Source organism: Eleutherodactylus coqui, chromosome 2 (genome assembly GCF_035609145.1).
Source record: "Eleutherodactylus coqui strain aEleCoq1 chromosome 2, aEleCoq1.hap1, whole genome shotgun sequence".
NCBI classification, from domain to species: Eukaryota; Metazoa; Chordata; class Amphibia; order Anura; family Eleutherodactylidae; genus Eleutherodactylus; species Eleutherodactylus coqui.
In genome coordinates this window covers 71915184-71938605 of record NC_089838.1, presented here as the reverse complement: position 1 = coordinate 71938605, position 23422 = coordinate 71915184, and the positions used below count along the sequence as shown (strand labels likewise).

At 42.6% G+C, this 23422-nt stretch overlaps 1 protein-coding gene across 3 annotated transcripts in view; it reads right to left on the bottom strand.

Moving 5' to 3' along the window:
• Window positions 1–5796: 5796 nt before the first annotated feature.
• Window positions 5797–23422, bottom strand: part of LOC136611470 (rho GTPase-activating protein 7-like) — a 187588-nt gene continuing 169962 nt past the window's right edge. For all 3 annotated transcript variants that reach the window (XM_066591111.1, XM_066591113.1, XM_066591112.1), the window contains exons 6-14: window positions 23100–23243; window positions 22487–22646; window positions 21854–22052; window positions 21136–21355; window positions 18232–18346; window positions 17187–17408; window positions 16732–16952; window positions 10381–10554; window positions 5797–9191 (exon numbers count right to left, since the gene is read on the bottom strand). In XM_066591111.1, coding sequence (XP_066447208.1) covers window positions 9071–9191; window positions 10381–10554; window positions 16732–16952; window positions 17187–17408; window positions 18232–18346; window positions 21136–21355; window positions 21854–22052; window positions 22487–22646; window positions 23100–23243 — 1576 coding nt within the window. In that variant the 3' untranslated portion in view covers window positions 5797–9070. The remainder of the gene's footprint in view (window positions 9192–10380; window positions 10555–16731; window positions 16953–17186; window positions 17409–18231; window positions 18347–21135; window positions 21356–21853; window positions 22053–22486; window positions 22647–23099; window positions 23244–23422) is intronic.

Sequence of the window (23422 nt, the reverse complement as noted above, 5' to 3'; positions counted from 1 at the left end):
CGTTTCTCTTTAGAGATTTGTCTCCACTTGGCTGATCACGGCGCTGCTAGATATCAAGGACATGTCTGTGCACATGAATGTTTACATCAGGGAAATTCATTATTAGGCCTTCTACAAAATATATACTATGGGGAGCGTACATTCCATATGATAGTCCTACAGACACCAGCAGACTACAGGCATCATTCTCTTCTGGTGCTGGAAACTTACTGGCATCACATCTACTTAAGATTCCAAAAACTATTTCCTACTGTAATCTTAAGAGAATATTCACTAATGCACAGAGGCACAGCACAAGTTAAAAGCTATGAAAGTGAAGGTCCACCGTGGAGCTGCTCTTACAGACAGTCATTTTAATTGTAAAAGTTAGTGTCCAGTTGTGAGTTTAAAAACTACACTTAACTCCATACCTATAGGTCATGGTTAACCGCTATTTACTTTACTCAGCGTTTGCTCCTTGGCTGTGGTTTTTTTTAGCTCAGCTGCATTAGGGCAAATCAGTGATCTGAGACTCCAGGTTATCTACAGTGGCTGTAGGAAGTCTAAGACACACCCCCTGTCTCTTCATTGGATCAGGCTGCTGTGTAGAATTATAAATTTATCATAGGTTCTTGAGGAACTCAATGCATGGAGAGCTGTATCTAATAAACAAGGACTAAATCTCTCTAAAGTACAGGTGACTAAACTACCAGTGAGAAAACTATCAGGGTACTGCCACACATACTGTATACTAAATAAATTAAGACAGATCCTGGAAAGTCTTTAAAACAAGAACCAGACCAAAGCCCTGGAAGGGACATTGTTAGCTACTGCAGTGCCTCCTTGCAAGGATGTGTGAGATATTGGGCAGGAAATGTGTTAAAGTCAAGATTCAGCCTGAGCTAGGGAATGCTGAAGTGTGAACTGTATATACTTGCAGCTCTGGCTTTCAACATGGTGGAGGAAAACTGGAGATGACAAGAGTCCTCTAAACAACTGCACATGCGCTGACATCACAGTTAAGATTGTTGATGGTCGTGCAGATCATTTAGACAGGCAGACTTCACTGCTGGATTGCTGGCTTCTCGCTCAGCGCTTCACATTCTATGTGAAGCACTGAGTGTTTTACACGCAACAAGCAGCCAGTGATGATTTTTTTCTGACTGAAAGTCAATGATAACGAAAAGTGAACAAAACAGTAAACTTTTTCTTTTTGCATTTGGACAAGATGATTTTTGTTCATTTGAACAAATTTTAAAGGGGTTGTCCCACGAAACAAAGTTGGGGTATACACTTCTGTATGGCCATATTAATGCACTTTGTAATATACATTGTGCATTAATTATGAGCCATACAGAAGTTATTCACTTACCTGTTCCGTTGCTGGCGTCCCTGTCTCCATGGTGCCGTCTAATTTTCAGCGTCTAATCGCCTGATTAGACGCGCTTGCGCAGTCCGGTCTTCTTTTCTGAATGGGGCCGCTCGTGCTGGAGAGCTGCTCCTCGTAGCTCTGCCCCATCACGTGTGCCGATTCCAGCCAAGCAGGAGGCTGGAATCGGCAATGGACCGCACAGAAGACCTGCGGTCCACCGAGGGTGAAGAGCCCGGCGGCCATCTTCGCAAGGTAAGTAAGAAGTCACCGGAGCGCGGGGATTCGGGTAAGTACTATCCGTTTTTTTTTTTTTAAACTTATTAAGCAATAAGTCTCATCACCCATCTAATGCCTATCTAATAGTCCCATCACCCATCTGTGCCTAATTAGGTCCTATAGTGATTCCACTCCGTGGGTGTTTACCATTTTTGCAATACATACAAACATGTGGCAAAACAAAGTTACAATGTTTTAACTAACCACATATACTGCATCCCTGCAGGGAGGGAGACACTTACAACATGAGGAATGTCCTTGATACCAATGGCTGTATCTCAGGCTATATTTGACTACACCATCAACTTTAGGCTGGTTTTAATGCAAAAGCTGTTTACTTTTAATCAAAAACTGGAATTTGCTTGCTACTTACAACAGAGCCTAAGATAGGAGGTTGATATGGGAGATGATGTGACAGCTGCACATACCTACAGCTCTCATTCCTGACATTTCTACAAGCAATATTTCTTTGTTGCTCCTAGTGCATTCATCATGGCCCAAGTCATAGTTTTAAAACCATACCAAGTTGAAGTGACATACCCTCCAAACAGAATAACCCCAGGAGAGGGGGGGGGGTGACATTGACTTTTCTTCATGTCATCACCCCCACCCTTCTTTGTCAGGGCTTCTTCAGACATGCGTATATCGGCCAGGTTTTCACACCCAGCCAATATACGCTGTCCCTCCCGCTTTGGCTCTCTACTCCTCTCCGAGCGATTTGCAATGAGGGTGGAGCCAAGCTCCCACCCCCTCCCTGCTCCCTGTCCATAGCCAGCAATGGGAGTGGGTAGGACAGAGCAGAGCTTGGCTCTGCCCCCATCCCACCCCCTCCCATTGCAAACGCAGGAGTAGAGAGGAGAGGCAGAGACCTGGTGAGTGGGAGGGAAGAGGACTGTTTAGATGGAAGGGTATATCAGCCGGCTGATATGCGCCTGTGGGAATGAGCCCTCAATCAAGAGTATATGAGGGAGTTTGTTACTTTCAGAAAGACGATTAATTAATTACCGCACTGTGTCTAATTGGGCTGTTTGATTCCATGCATCAGATGTTTACCATTGGCCTGATCGTACCCTCAAATAAGTTGCATGCCTTAAGAGTTTATACATTTCAGACTGCCCCTACCCCAGTCAGTGCAGCTACATGAACTGTAGCATAAAATGCCCCTTACATGCAACAGTCATAGTAATAGAGATCATCAATAGAGGAATGTTTATTACACAGATGAAAAACAATTTCCAGCAGTCAGAAAAGGCATTCTCACCCAGTGTCACCATAGTATTCAACTGGCTCCACAAAAAAAATAGTATTTGGCTAGATTCTGATGCAGGTCTTCTTACACTTGTATCACAAACACTTGAACCTTCCAAGTTTCCAACCTTCTATCAGAACCAGAATTGTGTTCCAAGTCTGGTTCTGATAAATGCAAGAAATTTGGAAGTTGGGCCTATAGTATGGGAGCAAAAAAGGCACATGCTTTACCCACTCTTGAAAGTGCCCATAGGTAAGAAGACTGTTAGGTTTTGGGATTTTCAGGGTTACAGTTTGTATAGAGGGAAGGAAAATATCTATATAATCCCCAATTTAATTTGCACAAAAAAAATTAGTTTTGTGCATGCCTGTAGATTTGGCATTTAACAAATGCACTAGTGAAAGTAGGAAGGGGAAACCCCCCCCCCCAAAACTAGGGAGTTGTCCAACGTTTTATTTTTAAACGTTGAGCCCCCCTGGTCAAAATTGTATTTTATCAGTCTATCTTGTGGCACCTGAGAGCCATTTTGGTGTTACACAATGCTCCTGTATATGAAAAACAAAACAAAAACACTACCGGTATAAGTGTGGGCACGCTAAGGAAATGCATACAGGTGAGAGTGGTGCAGGGCCATGCTTGTAGTGAGGCAGCAGAGTTCATTCATGTGGGGTTTTATTACTACCCGATGTAAAAAAAAAAAAAGCGCCTAGAAGTTGTCATTTTGCTGCTCACTACTACCGCTGGGGTATGTTTACAGGTGGTAGAAATGGGCTGGGCTGTTTCAAAATAGACAGGGTGCGGATTTTGACTGCTTTTTGGATGCTGAAGTGCTCCAGAATTTTCACAGAAATTTCTGCTGAGGACATTCTGCAGTATTTCCACATCCAAAAGCAGTCAGAATCTGCACGTTGTCCATTTTGAAGCCGCTCTGTCCTTTTTAGAACGACGGGGGTAAAATCATATGTCATGGTAAGCCCCGCCCCCTGATGTGTTGGCACTTTGCGATAAATAAGTGGGTTTTGGGTTGCAGTTTGAGCATTCAGTCTCTAAAAGGTTCGCCATTACTGGCCACGGGGGCTATCACACATGACAGTTGGTCACGCCTAGTAGTGGTACAAGGGACAATGACAGCGCAGCAATATGTTCAGGACATCCTGCAGCCACGTGTGTTCCACTCATAGTGGGGCTTCCAAGAGGCATTATCCAGTAGGACAATGCTCGGAAACAGTAAAAAGGAGCGCCTCACACAATATTGTCATACATCTGCGGCAGTCCATCTGGGATATTTAAAGCCACTCCCATGGGGGCCTTGCAGACATGCGAAAACACTGCAATTTTTAAGTGCTGTCTGCTCTATGTTACCACGTTTTTGCGCTTAACCTACCTCATTACAAAATGGTTGGGTGCATAAATATCCACTGTGAACATATCCTAATACTTCATATTTCAGTTCACCAATGCATATTAGTAGGAAAATGTTAGGGTCAGGGGAGCCCTCCAGTGACAGGTCTTCACTTTTCTAGACCAGCCAAATGCAGCTGGGCAGAGCTGCATGTGTTGTGTGCTGAATGCAGTGGGACTCGCATTACAAAACTAAACTAACTCAATGGGGCAGATTTACAATTGACAGCACCAGTTGTCTTTTGCACTCTTTGCACCACATTGGGTTTTAGAGACATTTTTGTAGTAGAGAGTGTCTGAACAAGAGGGCATGGCCAACATCTGGCATCATGTGCCAAAACCTTTAATGCAAGAACTGGTATAAACTAAGCCAACTAACAAGTGATCTAAAAGTTAGAAGTGTCTACAAACAGATTTATCATCCAACGTGAATCACTGTGATAAGCCTGGGACATTTTATTAGACAAAATGGATAAATCTGCTCCAATAAGTGAGGGTTTATGAATTGTAGAAAACTAGGGAGCCTAATCTGTGTTTTACTTGAGTAATGGCACGAAGGTCATGGAGAAGTAGAGAGACGCTAACCTTGAGGACTAACAGGCATAACTGTTGAAAGTGTGCAACCATGAATCTGCTAGTGTCAGGTCCCAAGCAGCAGAGCGCCAACCCGCTGTAACCAATGGAGATGTTTAGAAGGAAGCAGGCCATATGAGCACTAAATGAGAAGTGGACTATTCTGAGTGATCCACCTGTCTAAACATACTGCAACAGTGCAAACTAGCTGGGACGTCAGTCGCTCATGCGCTCATTCAAGCATGAATAGTCCCGTGTAAAAGGGGCATTAGTTTGATGAGCTTGTTAGTAGTGTGAACACAGCAGCTCATTACCTATTTATCTCCATGAGAAACATTGCAGAATGAACAATACTTATCATACGCAGACGTCAGCATCCCTAACCACTTATGGCATCAGGTGCTTAATTGAATTGTACTGTTCTAGTGTCACAGTCCATTCAGGTATCCAACCTTTACAATAGCCTGGGGGGAGTTTCACAAAATACCAGAAGAAAAAGCACTACACGCAGAACTTTCTCTTCTGGCTAAAAGCTGGGCAGCTGAACGGAAAGCAAGTGGACCCCATTATAGTAATTGGGGTCCATCTGGCGCAGTTCAGTTCCGGCCCAAAGTGGTGATTCCCCTTTCCTGTTCTCCAAACTCCGCAAGAAAGCGAAACCCCGGGTGCAGGTGTGAACCCAACCACCCTGACATCTTTAGGCCTCGCTCACACGAGAGCTGTTTTCACACATAAGAGGTGTGTGAAAAAAGCACTTCTATAGAAAACCATTGGTTCCTATAGAAGCGTTCACAACGGAATTTTAGACTTGCTAAATACTCACACCAATCAAAGATAGGACGTGCATGGCTACAATGTATCTAAGGGCAATTTACAATGCAGGGTCATCTAACAAAAAGCGCTACAGTGAAAAGGAACACCAGATAACGAAAAGTCTTACAAAAGGTTCATTTTCCAAGTGCTGTACCATTTATTGTACATTGTCTGTAGCAAAACAGTGAACAGTTACATAGTTTGTCTACAGGCAACAAGTGTAACTGGAAATTATACATATCAAGTTGTGGAGGGAAAAAAAAACATTTACATTTTAATCTTTGTGCAAAATATACATCTTTAGATTATAAAAATATATAATATATTGAGTAAATTCTGCAACTGTAAAGAATTACAGAACAATGGAAATTTCAACATTGAATTAACCTTTTGGGTTCAGATTATATACTGTGCAATCCTGAAGTGGATGGTTCACAGCGTCTGAGCCAAGGAAGTTTTCATTTGGGAAATGGTAGTGTCCAGCACATCATAGTCCACAAAGATCTCACCGTTATCGTAAGTGAGCTATAGTTTTATCCAAAATTGAAGCAAACGTAGAAGTAAAAAAATGAGTCATCCTACAGTGGACAATGAAATACCCACAAAATAAAATCAAAAACTAAGCTCACCCAATGACCTTGTAACAGCCATGTGGATAGGCCACTTTTTATCACTCATCCAAGAAAAAAAAAAAAAGTTTAAAAAGGGATGTCCGGTTCCTGTATAGGCTCATGTGTGTTAAAATAGCAAGAACAGTGGTACTTGCTCATCCCCTGCCCTTGTGGAGCAGGTACCACCTGACAGCTGCAGCCATTTAGCAACCACAGCAGTCAGGTGCCATTCTCCTGGCATCACCACTCAGATACTGGGAGCCATGATGCCAGGGGGAATTAGCACCTAACGGCTGCAGCAGTGAGGTGGTACCCATTTCACAACAAAGATCAGGAGGATTGCAGGAATGCACCAGGGCAAAAGATGGGCAAGTACTGGTGCTTGTATTATTTTAGCACATTTCAGTCTATATCTAAAAGATTGTGTGGCAACTGGAAAACACCTTTAACCCTTTGCAATCCAATTTTGGATTCAGGATTTCCTAGGGGGCTCTCTTTCTGCCTTTATACAATGGCGTCATCTGCTGGCTAGAGCCAGTACTGCGGTATGAGACATGCTAGAGAGTCCCCTGAAAACAGAGCGGCCAGCAATATACAGCAAGAATATCCTGCCGACGTCTTCCGACATTGGAGCTGTACAGCCTTTACTCAGAATGTCTTCAGACGTCAGACAGTGGATTGGAAAGGGTTAAATAGGGAATTTGGGTAGGTTTAGACATATTGGCAGTGCCAGATGTCTTCTTGGGAATAAAACCATAAAGTTAAAAAGGGTTATCTGATATTGGGAGGAAGGGGGAGAGGGAATTTAATTTGAAAGCAGCACAGGGTGCTGAAAAAACAAAAAAGCCTCACCCGCCTGATCCCCACTTGCTCATCTTCCACTAGTACCCCACGGCTCTTCACTTCTAGCTGTAGCAAGGATGATGTCACCAAAAATGGGATATGTAACCACTGCTGCTAATCACTGTCTGAAGTGAGCTGTGATTGGCTGCAGGAGTCACATGGTGTTTAAATAATCACTGGCTCTCTGTAACCAGAAGAAGTAAAGAGCAGCAGGTGACCACGTGAGGAAGGAGGAATTTTTTCCAGCACCAAGCAAATTTCAATTTTCTTTTCTGCCTGGATAACCATTTAGAAAGAGATAGTCGAGGATGAGAAGGAGATCCCTTTCCCCTCCAGAAACTGCACATCTGTCCAAGTGTTGTAGGATCATTCACTTAGAGGAGCTGCAACAGTTACAGCCAATGGGCAAAAGCGGTCATTCTCTAGAAGGGAGGAGATCCTTTGTCCAATCCTGGACAAACCCCTTTAGGAAATTCCTGTCTGCAACATTCCTTCATGATGGCATCAAAAAACAAATGGGACGCATACATTCGTTACTGAAGCCCATAGTCCACTGGTCGTTTGTAGAATTACTGGTGTAACTTTCCTAATAAATGCAGCTATTGCAATCATTTACACAAGGGCCTTCTTATTCTTGAAAATAAAGTGGCACAGTAAGTACGTCTGCTATTTCAGAACATCTACACTGCAGTGCTAAAATACTGAAAGATACACTGGATGGCTGTGCGACATTTTCCATGGGTCCCTTTGGTGTCGAAAAATGTCCAGAATAGCAGCATACACAGATTCTGAGGCATGTCCTTTGGAATAATACTGTTAGAAGAGAGCAAAAAAATTCTCAAACTATAGCTGTACTCCAGAAGTCGCCTTTTAGAGAAACTGCCATTAAGGGAAACAAATGTAATTTTCATTTCGGTCACACAAAACAAGTGTATCCAATCTATATGGCTGCAAAGGGTATATAGAACAGTCATTCAGTTTAGGGCTATACAGCAACTTTGGGTCACCCAATATGAAGCTCTCAGTGTGGCATTGTGAACTTGCATTCAATGATTGTCAATGGGGCTGTGTTGCAACAGTCACATAAGAACAAAAAACACCACTGTTGAGTTTTTCTAAACTGGGCTTTAGGTCTAACTCATTTTGGCAGTATTTTGCATGTTATTTTAAGTAGATCGTAAACCCACACAAAAAGCACCTGGTGTAATATTTAGTTTCTTTAACCAAGATTACAAAAGGGATCCCCTGTGTGGCAGCCTCTCTTCTTCAGGGCTTCCCCGCTAGTGTGCTGATGGCATAGATCTGCTGACAGGAACCTCTACAATTCCATCTTCTAATCCACTGCAGGAAAACTAATTCTGCACTGTACAGCACCCATCCACTACAATGTCACGAAGGTTTGAGCAGTTACCTGTAGCCCACAAGTTTAAAAACTGTACATCGCATTCATTGAGGGGGCATATGGATAGCCGGTACTCCCAACCTTTAGGTAATTCTTCAAGAACAGGGAAGGACTCCCAGTGACACTATAGGAGTTACTATTACCCAGCAGCCATAGTTTGTCAGATTCCCCAATTCCCAAGTTAAAAAACAAACTAAACCCCCTTATGTACAAGTCTGTGCAATATATAGTGTGCCCTCCCACTCATCCTATATTGGGGAGCACTCTGTCCTCTTTAGAATTAAAATATAAATAATGCTATATGTAATATTTACAATGGATATTAACTAGCTCTATGTATAAAATAACATTTCTTACATAAATAAAGGAATACTACTGATTCAAGTACCATTTACTACATGTTAAAAACAGTCCAAAGAATAACTGTAGAAATGATGATTTGTATAAAAGAAAAAAAAAAAAAAATGAGCAGGGCTGCTTATTCATAGTTGGCATTTGCTGAGAAGTTGGCATGGTTCTGCATTCCCTCCGCCAAAAAGTCCACAGTCCACCTAAGACACAATGGCTGCACACTTCATTGCCTTAGTCTTGTTGATGGAGTCTTTTATTCTTTGTATTTCAGCAGCACACATATGACCAAATACTCTGTTGTACCATTCACTAGTGCGCCCCCTAGAGAAGATAAGAACAGCGCGTAAGATGCCATTGTAGCAGTAGCAAATATACAGCAATGCATATTACTGAATAAGCATAGTGAACACAGTTCAATGGTATATTCTAAGACTCTTGAATGAACATAGTGGGCTCCAGTCTGCAGTGGGTTTTACACATATATGTGTTTGAAACTTATTAATGGGGTTTTCCAGGCAGCGCCAAGTGTCAGTGCTGGGCTACACCAGGGTCAGAACAAAAAGGCGTTGCTCCAGCCACTGCTCTTAATTGCAAGTGCAGCACCCATTGATTTAAATAAGAGCTGCAGCTGCAAATACAAGTGCCAGCCACTACACAAGTATTGGAGTAGAAGCCGTTTGTTTAGCCCGGCACTGACAGCTGATGCTGCCTGGAGAACCCCTTTGAGCATTGAAAGGCCTAGATAATAGTATTAATGGCCCATTGCTGAGCATGAATATTGGAATATTTCACTGAAGCAGATGTGTAAACTGGGAGGAAGAGCAGCAGTCTAGAACTCCAGCATTGTAAGACAAAAACACCAGCATCTGAGCCATACTTTTTCCCTTCTGGAGGAGAAGAAAAAAAAAAATAGAACAGCACTGGAGTCCCAAGTTCAAAATCAGACAAAGGACAACCTCTGTATGGAGTTTGCATGTTCCATGTTTTTACTACTTGTCTTTTTTCTTCCAAATAGGTGTGGTGGCTCAGAGGTTAGTGCTGTTGCCTTGCAGTGCTAGAGTCCTAGGTTCAACGCTCACCAAGGACATCTGTATGGAGTTTGCCTGTATTGGTTGTGTTTATTTTTCTCCTTCTCTTCCTCAGAAGGAGGAAACAGAAGTGTGGTGGCTCAGAAATTAGTGTTTGCCCTGCAGTGCTGGAATCCTAGGTTCAGATATGACTGAGGACAACATCTGCATGGAATTTTTCAAACCTAGCACCCCAGCACTGTAAGGCAGCAGTGCTAACTACTGAGCTACATCCATAGAAGGACCACCACAACCATTTCAGGGCCCACAGAAAGTGTTCAGTACTACTTGTAGGGGATTTTATAAACTTTTGGTTTGAACCAAAAAATGAGCAAAGTTTTCAAAAAAGTTTGCTCATCTCTAGTTGTAGACTAAGAATGGGGTTCTAACACAACAATTCGAGAGCTTCACACCCCAGTTCAAGTATTCCCCCCTCAACTCACCTTGTATCTGTCCTACAGGCATGAGTGACTTTACTCCTCTGATTTCCAAGGTTTTCTATGAGATATTCACACAAAATCACATGCCCCAAGGTCCCAGTGACCAGAACATCTTCACATTCAATAGAAGTAGCTGCCAAAATGCAGGTGCCACTTTGTGGATCAGTTCTCCATGTTCTAAAAAAAGAGAGAGTCTGTTATGTAGCAGACTGCCTCACACATATACTTGGTGAGCCATTCCAGTCCTTTAACCCCTTAGTGACGAAGCCTGTTTGCGCCTTAGTGACGGAGCCAAATTTTGGAAATCTGACATGCGTCGTTCAACGGGGCATAACTCCGTAAAGGCTTTACATATCCCAGTGATTCTGACATTGTTTTTTCGCCACATGTTGTACTTCATTTAGATTGTAAAAAGAGACCGATATAATTTGTGTATATTTATTAAAAGTACCAATATTGGAAAAATTTTGAAAAAAATTGTCATTTTTTCACATTTTCAACCGTAATATCTCAAATATGTCCAAACATACTGTACAAATTTTTGATAAGATATGTATTTCCATCTGTTTACTTTATTCTGAATGCACACTTGAAAAACTTTTGTGTTTTTTTTAACCATTTAGAGGACGTACAAATTTAACATTACTTTTCAGCATTTTGAGGAGCACTTTGTTTTCCTGCACCAAGCCAAGTTTGCAGAGGCTCATAAGTGTCAGAATAATAGATACACCCACAAATGACCCCATTTTAAAAACTACACCCCTTAATGTATTCACTGAGGGGTGTCATGAGTATTTTGACCCCACCAGTTCTTTTCAGGAATTAGTTCAATTTAGGGGACAAAAAATAAAATTTCATATTTTTGCAAATATGTCATTTTAAAGACATATTTTTTTCCTATAGAGCCCATGAAAATGAGGATTTACACACCAAAATGGATACCCCCGTTTCTCCCGTGTTCAGAAACATACCCATTGTGGCCCTAATCTTATGTCTGGATGCATAACGGGAGCCAAAATGAAAGGAGTAGTCGGTGTCTTTCAGAACATAAATTTTGCTTGAAGGCGTTTTAGGCCCCATAGCACTTTTGTAGAGCTCTTGAGTGGCCAAAACCAAAAAAGAACCCCCACAAGTGACCCCATTTTGAAAAGTAGACCACTTAACGAATTTATCTAGGGGTGTACTGACCATTTTGACCCCACAGTTTTTGAATGAATTCAAGCCAAGCAAAAGGAAAAAATTGTGATTTTCATTTTTTTGTCAATTCTGTCATTTTAAAAACTGCTTTTTTTGTACAGCACACGCATGAATGGAGCCTTTCATCCCAAAATGGATACCCCTGTTTCTCCCGTGTTCAGAGACATACCCATTGTGGCCCTAATCTTATGTCTGGATGCACAATGTGGCCCAAAACGAAAGGAGTAGTCGGTGGCTTTAAGAACATAGATTTTCCTTGAAGGAGTTTTAGGCCCATAGCACTTTTGTAGAGCTCTTGAGCGGCCAAAATCAAAGAGAACCCCCACAAGTGACCCCATTTTGAAAACTAGACCCCTTAATGAATTTATCTAGGGGTGTACTGCCCATTTTGAGCCCACAGTTTTTGAATGAATTGAAGCAAAGCAAAAGGAAAAAATTGTGATTTTCGTTTTTTTGGCAATTCTGTCGTTTTAAAAACTGCTTTTTTGGTACAGCACACACATGAATGAAGACTTGCACCCCAAAGTGGATACCCCTGTTTGTCCCATGTTCAGAGACATACCCATTGTGGCCCTAATCTTTTGTCTGGATGCACAACGGGGCGCAAAATGAAAGGAGTAGTCGGTGGCTTTCAGAACAGAAATTTAGCATGAAGGTGATTTAGACCCCATTGCACACTTGTAGAGCCCTTGAGCGGCCAAAACGACAGAGAACCCCCACAAATGATCCCATTTTGAAAACTAGACCCATAACGAATTAATCTAGGGGTGTACTGTGTATTTTTACCCTACAATTTTTGAATAAATCTAAGCAAAGCAGTAGGAAAAAAAATACAATTTTCATTTTTTTGGCAGTTGTATCAATTTAAAAACTGTTTTTTTTTTGTACAGCACACATAGGAATGAAGACTTTCACCCCAAAATGGATACCCCTGTTTGTCCCGTGTTCAGAACCATACCCCTTGTGGCCCTAATCTACTTAAAGGACGCATGGCTAGGCCTATAATGGAAGGAGCACCCGTTGGATTTTAGGGTACAACGGAATAAATTCCAGGCCCCATTGCCCACTTATAGAGTCATTGAGCGTCCAAAACTATAAAGACCCCCACAAATGACCCCATTTTAAAAACTAGACCCCTTAACGAATTCATCTAGGGGTGTACTGCGTATTTTGACCACACAGTATTTGAATAAATTTCAGCAAAGCAGAAGAAAAAAATTACAATTTTCATTTTTTTGGCAATTTTGTCAATTTAAAAACTTTTTTTTTGTACAGTTTACATAGGAATGAAGACGTTCACCCCCAAATGGATCCCCCCGTTTGTCCCGTGTTCAAAAACATACCCATTGTGGCCCTAATCTACTTACAGGAAACATGGCAAGGCCTGTAATGGAGGGAACACCAGTTGGATTGCAGGGCATAACTGAATAAATTCCAGGCCCCATTGCTCATTTGTACGGAATAAAAATTGACTCCCTAAAATCCCCCCCCCCCCCCACGCCCTTTTCGGCGTTCCCCAAATCTTAGATAAAAGTAATAATGTGAACTGTGTAGTATTTCCAAAGACGGGTAATTATGGAGGCTGGTTGGGATGAGCACATGGGGCAATAAAACCGTGTATCCCCCCTCCTCTCATGCTTTTTGGGAGTCATTTTTTGACCTCAGCGGCGGGGATGGGGTGTAAAAAGTGGCGCTCTGAGTCTCCGTAAGCTTGATGAGGTGCGGCGGTCTCACACAGAAGGCGCTCAACAAGGTGCTCCTGGAACTGCATGAAGGCGGGCGTTCCCGGGGCTTCTTGTAAATTGCGTATTACAGGTAGCGGTCTGAATAACGCCGGGCTCACACAGCCGTAGGTGGATCCCGGCTGTGAGCCCGACTGTGACCCTGCGTACGGCCGCGTAATGTACTGCGCATAACTGCATACTTACACGGGCGGTCATGCGCAGTACACTTTTTTTTTTGTTGTTTGTATTTCCCGCACCGTCGCTTAGCGATGACGCGGGTACCCGCAGCCCGTATACAACGTAGTTGCATATGGGCTGCGGGTATATCCATGACCATGGAGCACAATGGGCTCTATGTTGCTGATATCCGCGGTAAAATAGAACCTGCTGCGTTCTCTTTTCTGCGAGTGGATTACGCAATTCCAACCCGCTAATGTGAGCGGAATTGTGTAATCCAATGCGATTGATCTGCGTATTACCGCTAATCAGACGCATGCGGAATCCGTAATTCCTATCCGGTCATGTGAGACCGGCCAAAGGTAGATCGCTACCATTTTTTCACGTGACTGGGGACCGCTCAACGAGGCCACCCGTCACTGCTCCAGGCTCTCTGTGACCGTTGGTCGCCGAGAGCAAGGAGATATTAAGTTTCCTGGGCTCCCCGATCTCCTGCGCATGTGTCCGGTGTTTTGCCGGCGGTCGCATGCGCAGAATACGGGAAAGTTCACGGAAGAAGATTGCGTCGGGGTGTAAATATGGAGACCTCCGGTAAAAAGTTTCATCTCCTCTCACCGATCGCATCGGTGAGGGGAGATGAAGCTTCACCTTTTTTTAACTTTTACATGATCGCCATTATTCTTTGGATAACGGCGAACACGTGACCAGGAACCGCTCACCGCGGCCCTCCGTGAAATCTCCAGGCTCTCGGCTAAGTTTTGTAGCCAGGAGCAGGGAGATTTTAAAAAACCACGGCTTTTGCGCATGCGCCTGCCACATTGGTGACGGGCGCGTGCGCAGAAGCTGGGGTGAGGTCCACGGATAAATCCGCAGGCCTTAGGTACGTCATTTCATCCTCCCTCACGGATATGATCCGTGGGGGGAGATGAAACGCAAGCTTTTTTTAACTTTTTAAAACTTCTTTTTACTTTTTGCACTTTTTTTTTTTTAACCTTTTACCCCTTTTTTTATTTATTTTTTTTTTACTTTTTGCACTTTTTTTTTTACTTTACATGATCACTGTCATCCATTGGATGACAGTGATCATGTCCCTGGTGACATCCCTCTGCTCTTGGCTACACATGGCAGCCAGGAGCAGAGCAATTTTGAATTTCCCGGGGCTCGAGCCCCTCTGTGCACGCGCCCGATGTCAATCATCGGGCGCGCATGCGCAGACGGGGATTTCGGGTCCCGGGACATCGCAGAGGACCGGGGGTGAGTATCTTCACCTCCCCTCATGGATCCGATCCATGAGGGGAGGTGAAACTTTACTTTTGTTTTACTTTTTCAACTTTTTCGCGATCACCGCTATCGCAATGGATAGCGGTGATCGCGGGCCCGGGGACCACTCACAGTGGTCCCCGGTAACACCTCCTGGTTCCCGGCTACCTTCAGGAGCCGGGAGCCAGGAGATTTTAAATTTGCCGGGGACACCCGGGCTTTTGCGCGTGCGCGTGACGTCATCGTCAGGCGCGCATGCGCAGAAGGCCGCCGGCGGGTCCGGGAGGACCAGATCTCCGGGGGACACCGCCGACAAGCCGTGTGAGTATTTTCAGCTGCCGTGATGGATCCGATCCATCATACCAGCTGAATTACTACTTTTTAACACTGTTTTCTTTACTTTTTTGCGATCGGCGCTATTCATTTTATAGCGCCGATCGCAATGCCGGGGGGGGGACTGCCCGCATCCTGGGATGACAGCTCCATGCTGTCGGCTACCTGCGGGCACCGACAGCATGGAGCTGTCACGTCCTCAGGCCAGTGGGCATCAATCCAAAGGAGGATGCATAAAACTACGTCCTCTAGGATTAAGGCCCACTTTCTGAGGACGTAGTTTCCCGATGGGGCCGTCGTTAAGGGGTTAAAAGGTTTACATTAAAAGAACTGTTCATTTACACAATACATGTCTGCTTGTTCCAAAGGGGTTATAAAAGACTAAGCTGAAGAGAATCACTGAACCTAATGGTTTGCACCCAAGTGCTTTAAGAAATTTAGAAACGTGCTAAACTTTTGATATTATGTATCATATGACCCAGGACATAGCTCAAGGCCAGCCCTGTTGACTAAAAAGTTTGAAATCTCAAAATGTGGACCAGTTACTTTTCTGAAAAAAAGGGGTGAACAGAATTTACAGGCGAAATGAGACGAATTTCAACCTATCCAATTGCCTATTACCAGTAAATGGGAGGGAGTATAGAGAAGGACTTTCCAGTCCACTGGACATTGCTATTCTGCCCATTTCTGAATCAGCTGAGATGTGAAAGTATGAGTCTACAGTCCTGTGTAAAAGTTTTAGGCAGATGAGCAAAAAATGCTGCAAAGTAAGAATTTTTCTTCAAAAATGCGGTCAGCCCTCCACAGGCAATGTGTACTTGAGGGAATGGAGGTGCCAGCTCCCAGTGCTCACTGTGACAGTCTACTCAGGAGGATGACAAACAGATTGAAGATAATGAGGTGCTTAACCACACATGGACAGACAGGGAGAGTCATGATAGCAGCTTGGGGGGGGGGGGGGGCGGGGGTAATAAATAAATTAACTGAAAGTGCTGCGGAATAATTTTGCACTATACAAATAAAAAGTCCCTTCTCCAAGGAACAGCCATATATAAAAACATGATAGCAGGCATGCTGCCCGTTTTAAAAGCAAAGTCATAAAGTTTGCAGGCAGCAGAGCTGACATCTTGTTTTATTAACAGCTGTTCCTTGGAGAAGCTCCGTGCTTAAGTGTTGTCTTTATCATGCAGAATTTGGTCTTGTAAAATTTATGACATTCCTTTTAAAACAAGCAGCCCACCAACTGTCCTCATTGGCACAATTTTTGATCTAGGATACCCTCTGTGGGCCTTCTGCTTTCAGTGACAATCTGGTGCTACAATTGACCCCTCCCTACACCATTGTACACTATTTTAACCAATTTTTGGAAGGAGTACAGTGCTCGCCAGATGTGTGGCTGTAGTCCCATGCAATATTTTGAAGCTTTGGCTGCATTGAGGGATCTTCTGGAGAACAAATTGGTGACCACGATTTTTACTCCCATTGACTTTAATGGGAGTTGGAATTGACTGTCCCGATTCACAAGCATTTTCATGAAAACTGCAAGATGGCGTCAAGAACGATTATTCCACTAATCGGTCACTACTACCGATAGGTACTAAAGTGTCATTGAGCTCCTAACTGCACATTCGCTTTAAAACAAAAAAAGGTATAAAATCCTTACCTTAAAACTACATATTCCTTGAGTGGTAAGGGAGACATACTCTCTTCTGAATAGTGATAGATTTCAGTATCTTCATCTAGTGTCTCTATGATCTTAGACTGCTGAAGGTTTGGGTCCCAGGTGTGTTGTTCCCTTAGTATATGTTGCAAAACCATTTGTGGTGTGGCTTCAAGTTCAATGGAAACTTTCCATAACCTAATTGGATACTCATCATTTTCTACCTACGAAAACAGAAATGTGCAATAATTGAGTCATTTTAGATGTTATTTCGCTGCTCCTAAAAACATTTTTTTGAGTCATGGCTGGAAACTATGATATCAACATAAGGTGCAATATTTAAAAAAATAAAATAAAATTTACCACCACTGTGCCCACAAACCAAATGGAAATACAATAATATTCTTATTGATCCATGCAAAACTAGCATGGAATGGAAAACGGAAGCACACGTTTACCTTTTTGTAAGCTAGTTCAACGTGTTCAAACCCTGCACAAGGCGCCCAACTTCGATATTTGTCCTTGGCATCTCGGAGAAGATTCTGCATAGAGTTTTCCAGGGATATTAGGGTATTGGAGTGTGCTGCCAGGGAAGTTGTGGAGGTGTTCATGGTCACTTCTGAAGTGTTGGACAGTGGCTTACAGATATTCAGACAGAGGTCATGGCAATAGTCTGGCACCTACACAGGAATAGACAAAGTTAAAATAGTTCCAGAAATATAAAATACTTCCTCGTACTTGAATCCTAAATTACTGCAATTTAATCACCGCCCGTTTCAATTGTGTATGCAGTCTAAAAAAAATATATATATATATTGTTTACCTAAAGTGAATATGTAAGATTGCCATGTCATTAAGGCCCCAAGGCAGTCCAGCAAAAAAGCCTTATTGGTTGTATTTCACTATAGTTCATTTAAAAGGAAATGTCATTTATATGCAAGAAGGCAGTGAGGAAAAAATAAATTAATTAAAAAAAAAAAAAAAAAGTTATAAAGTTGTATACATTTCTTATTCTATTTTTTCGCAGGAGTATAAAAAGTCAGCCATTTTGCCTGAACCACTGCAACAGAAACAAAGTTCTATTGAAAACTAGTGAATCCTTTACCTGAACTGTTCGGTGGGGGCAGTGTGGTAGGAATAATTTAAACAGGCAGGATGTTTTAATAAGACCTCAAAATATGAGAAAAGTAGCCTGGGGGTGTCTGTGGGCCAAATATTGGGCAAAAAATAGATAAAACTAAAAACGAGCTATTTTCAGGGACAGTTGTCCATGTAAGCACAGGGCCCCAGAGGGTACTGAGCGAGAAACCATCTCAGTGAGCTGAAACAAAGTCATCAGCAACTACTGAGTGAAGACTAGTGAGTTCTTGCTCAATGGGAGTAGGCAACGATTGCCTGTTCAGTGAATGGAGGAGGGCGACCGGAAGAGATCTCTGGCTCGCTCCGCCTTCATTTACTGAAGGACTATCACATGTAAGTTTTGCATTGCAGGTCAATTTATACCTGAAATAGTCTGTTGCACTCAGAAATCATATGAGCCAATCCTTGAGTTGCTGCCAAATTCTCACTTAGATCTTTCTGGTCTGGTTTTCCAAGACTATACTTTCTCTGGCTTGACCTAAAGAAAAGCAGGTATTTGATCATTCAACATGTTACTTACTAGTGATATCAGATTTTGCATAGGGTTGAAATACAGAACTCAGCTTTGTACTTGTGAATGACAGAATCTTCTGCACTGTCCATTTATAATCCTTAAGCAAACAATGTACACAGTACAGTCATGCATGGCTTCATTTATAAAAGGTGTATGCAATTTTGGTCCGTGAAAAACACACAAACACTACTGTGCATGTGCTGCGGGGTGCCGGTCGGCGCTTCCACACACATCCGCAGTGAAGAAAACAGAAGACCCAGACGGGTATACACTGTCCTTGGCCGCAGGCAGGCTCGGCTTTTGCTGCGGGGTCCCGCATGCGGAATCCGATCCACCAGTGGACATGAGGCCTTACTAGTATGCCACACTTGGAGGGGTCCTAGTAGAAATTTGGCATTGGGACCCCAAAACTCTAAAGGCCCTTTTACATGGGCCAACAGTTTCAGCGACTGCACGAGAGCTGTCACCTCTAAGGTAGTTAGCGCTCATGCAGAGCATTCAAACTAAAAGTCCTGCCGGCAGCTCGCTCAGCGCTGTGCGGGGAGCTTTCACAAAGGACGAGAAGCCAGCGAATGCTAAAGAGGTTGTTAAAGCTGACCGAACAACCGCCAATGAAAAATGAGTGATAGTATTGCTTTCACACTGAACGATTGTCACTCACTTTTGCTTGTTTGAGAGAATTTTGAGCGATAACCGTTGTGTGTAAAAGGGGCTTCAGTGAAACCTCTGTCTAGTAGCACACATTAGGATTCTGCAGAGGCCTACTGATAAAACCATTTCTTGGGGTATTAGACTTTTGACATGACTGGTTATTGTAAACAGTTTCCACGTTAACATACAGGTTTAAGTCATTACACGACATTTCCTGCCCAATTATCTACAGAACACTCCAATGAAGGATGCCGCACAAAGCAGCGGCTGATAAGACATTAATCCTTGGAGCTAGGCCATTCAGATTACAGGTCTTTGAAGTTTCAATCAAAGTAGAACATTAACATCTATATGTCTGCAATCTTGTTCCAAGTAGGCTTTTTTGGTGGTTGAGAAGCCTTTATTAAACAAAAACAATGAAGCACTCATGCCGCATCCAAAGGAGCTCTGTTAGGGCATGGAATTAGCTGAAAAAATAAAGATGCTAATCCTTGTAAAAGGACTTCCGGCAGAAATGGTAACCAGCCGTCACACATACTAAATCAGAGCGCTGTCAGACTGCCGAACAATGATACACGCTTAAACAGAACCACAGAAAGTTTGTGATCTGCCTATAGTTGCTGCCAGTCCTCCGCTTGCAGGAAGGACACCGCGAGGGTCTTGAGGCCTTTGAGCGGCCTGAAAACCTTGCTGGATTATTGCATTTTTATGTAGAATCCAACTAGGATGAGATAACGGACATCCCTCTCCATCATCAAGTTAGGCAGCTCAATTAAATAAATAAAATGTCCTCCAAACATTGACACTCTTAACCCATTACTGGCTGCAGCTCTGCTAAACAAACTTTTAGAGGCTCCATTGTGGGAACGCTGAATTAACAATTCTATTCTACCTGTAGTCAGAAAGACGGATCCATCGCTAGATGTCAATATTGGGGTCTTATATTAAAAACAATAGTGTACTTGAATAGGAAGTCATGGATGCGCTACACAATGGTATGGCGCACAGCTCACTGGTGGCCCCAAAATGTGGATTTCAATTTTGTGATATAAACCTGATTGCAATGTTGAAGAGTAACATGTGAGAAGCAGAAATCCCCTTTGCATGTCTTTAAGTCCTGTGGGACCGCTGCCACGATTGAAGTAAAAAAAGAATACTCGAAGTGGCGGCCTTCTGATACAATTCATGCATGGAGCAGTTTGCCAGTGCAGCTCAGGGCTGACACCATCGTTGTGGGACCGTGTTAGTGAACAGCAAAGCACTGATTCAGTGCAGATGAAATGCAAATTACTAGTAAGAAGATGACAAGCAGAAAACAATGCAAATTTCACTGTGAATGTTTGGGTGGGAATTTGCTGCAATCGCTTCGTTAGACCTGAATCTCCTGCAGACACCGGTGGATGGCTTTCTGGATGATCAGCCCCTATCCTAGCAGAAGGCAGTCATTTTAAGTATACTTTCGTATAGGCCATACTACTAGAACTTACATTTCCTTATTTTAGTGACGCAACGGTCCCATAGCACTTAACACTTGAGACATACTCTTCAACTTTGCAATTTAGGTTATACTCTCCATTTCTTACAGGAACCATAAAACAAAGTTTAAACCCATGTTCTGGGCCCCCAGGGGCGTGTGTGCCATACCATCATGTTGCACATCCATACCCTTCTATTATTGTATCCTGCTTCAATATAGGACACTAGTATTGACATCTAGCGCTGAGTCTTTCCGACTGCACCCTGTATAATGAATGCAATAAAGAAAAGAAATGCAGAAGTAGAAATCCAGGTACAGGAGCACAGACACCAACAAGTGCACTATGCCACTTCAAAAACTACTCCATTCACGTCTCATACATTATTTTGAAACATATAGAAACTATAATGAGTTTCTTTGCCTTAGACTTGTATGGCAAAAATTTGACATTTTAATTACGACTCATAGTCCAAGACTAAACCTAATGAGGCAATGCTGCAACCTCAAGGAGAAAAAATAGGAATATCATGTTATGCCTTTCGGAAAAACACAAGTAATTTCTTGTAAAAATACAAAAGTTGCACCTCACAACACACAGAAACACCAACATCCGGTTTAAACTCACCTACTCGATGACGAAGTGCTCTCCCGACGCAGAGAGTTTAAATGGAACAAGCTAGGTGCAAGACACACTGCAATGTTGGTCTGAGTCATTTGGTTTTCATTTGCGCAAGCAACCACATCTCTGAAGAAGTAGAGAAGCATTTTAAGAGCCTCACGGTTTTCGTCTGGCAGCAACAGTATGGCCGCCTGAGCAGCATAAAACTGTTGATCCTTTGGCACATCTGTACAAGAAATTACATACATGTTAAAATAGGCAACAACTCGGTGAGCCCATTTAGAGCAGCAAGGTGTAACATCAAAATCCTCAATTTATATACCCTTTATCAACTAATGTTCTGTACATTTAGGATATTACAGTAAAAAGCTGGCTGACATTTCAAGGGGTTGTCAGATCATCTGTCCCAGCTCCCCATTGTGTCTAAAGCTGCAGTCATTGGTCTACCTTGTGACGTATTGTTTACATGCTACAGCAGCCTGTGTGCGAGACATCACAGGCTGCTGCAGCCAACAACAGAGATCCACGCTTGATGGTTGAGCCCTGGTTGAGTTCTGGCTATACCACGGACACACAGAGTCTCTATTGCCATTTTGACACATGGACAATCCCTTCAAGGATACAGTCTAAAGTCTCAGAGTTTTGGATAATTCTCAGAGGCATTAAAAAGGACGTCTCCATATTTAGAGATAAGAACATGTCTAGTAAAAGGATAAACTCTTACACTGATAAATGTGCAGGAAGGATTCACATAATTTGCTTGTGAAGATAGGTTCAGGCAGATCCCGGAAATACTGCTTTACCATGTCTGCCACATCAAAAGCAGACTGGCCGTCATAATTCACATAGTTGGGGTCCAGTTCATTCATTTCTCTAAGGGCCTGTATTCTAGACTTCACACCAGACTTTCGGAAAAGACCAACCTTGAATAAAAAATTTTTTTTTTAAATTGATTTTTCTTCAGCAATTTTAGTTATTCTTCTATACTAGTTACAATTAGTCTTCATGGAGACATAGAGAAGAGAAAGGTGCGAACATGCGAGTTTCATACATTGTACCTACACTATCAATGTAATAAATCCAGAGTCATTTCTCTTTTAAACAACTAAGACTGATACAATATCATGTAAGTGTTTTTAAGGTTCATTCATCATCATGAAAAAGCATTTAATCTCCATTTCCATAGCTATGCAGTACATCAGTCCTATGATTTCAGCATAAAAACATCCATAGACACAACATGCTGTAACACATTGCCAACTTATCGACTCATGCATGTCTACGCATCTACTCAAACACCTGATAATTCTAGTACTAGGAGTATATGTAACAGAAAGAAATACAATGCACTACATACCTGATCAAGGAAGTGGATGCGCAAATAATCCATAGCTAGAAGGATGCTCTTCGGTATAGGGTAGTCTGTCCTCTGAACATTCAGGAGGAGCGGAACTCCAAACACGTTCTTATCCTTGTAGTCTGGAGCTCTGATTTTACGGATGAATTTTGGAACAGTCCTTTAAAGAGAATGTCGTATTTAAAGCATTTTACTGTTTAGGTGTTGATAACTCATGTCAAAATCATCAAGGATCAGTAAACCTATATTGTAATGCATGGTCATCAGTAGACGTTGGCCATCCATTAATGTTGCTGTCCAGTGTATTATTTACTATTTCCAATTGGCAGGTTTACACCTAAACCTAGCAAACCGATAGTCAAACCACTTTTAGCCGCCACCCCCCCTGCCATCTGCACTCCTGTGTTGGGCAGGAGAAGTGACAAAGCGCCACAACAACTTACAATAAAACTACCAGGTTGCTGCTATAGCTAATCTGTCTGAGAGACCATGTAGTCTTAAAATGTCATAGTATTGTTAAAAGTTAGGGGGGGGGGGGGTAGTGGGTAACGCGGTTTGTCTTTATTCAGTGCTAGCTTTGTTGGGAAAGATTTGGTCATTTAATCATTCTTACCAATTCCATCCCTGTTTGCTGGAAGGGGAGTATTTATCCATCAACGCTGTGAGTTTTAACAAAGACAGTTTCTGGATCCGGTTGAGGTGGGCTGCTGACTGCCTGTCAACTTGTAAGGAAAGATCTTCAGGCTCTGGACTTTGTCTGCAAATTCAACAAATAGAAAGCCTTTGAAGTTCTGCAGTATATGGACATAACTTTCCATGCATTAGTTTATAGACTAGCTACACTGGGGAATGCTTCAATAATCCGGTACGATATAGGACCATCTTTAGTTACACTAGTTTAATACATGTGACCTGAGAACATTGCTATATAGGGGA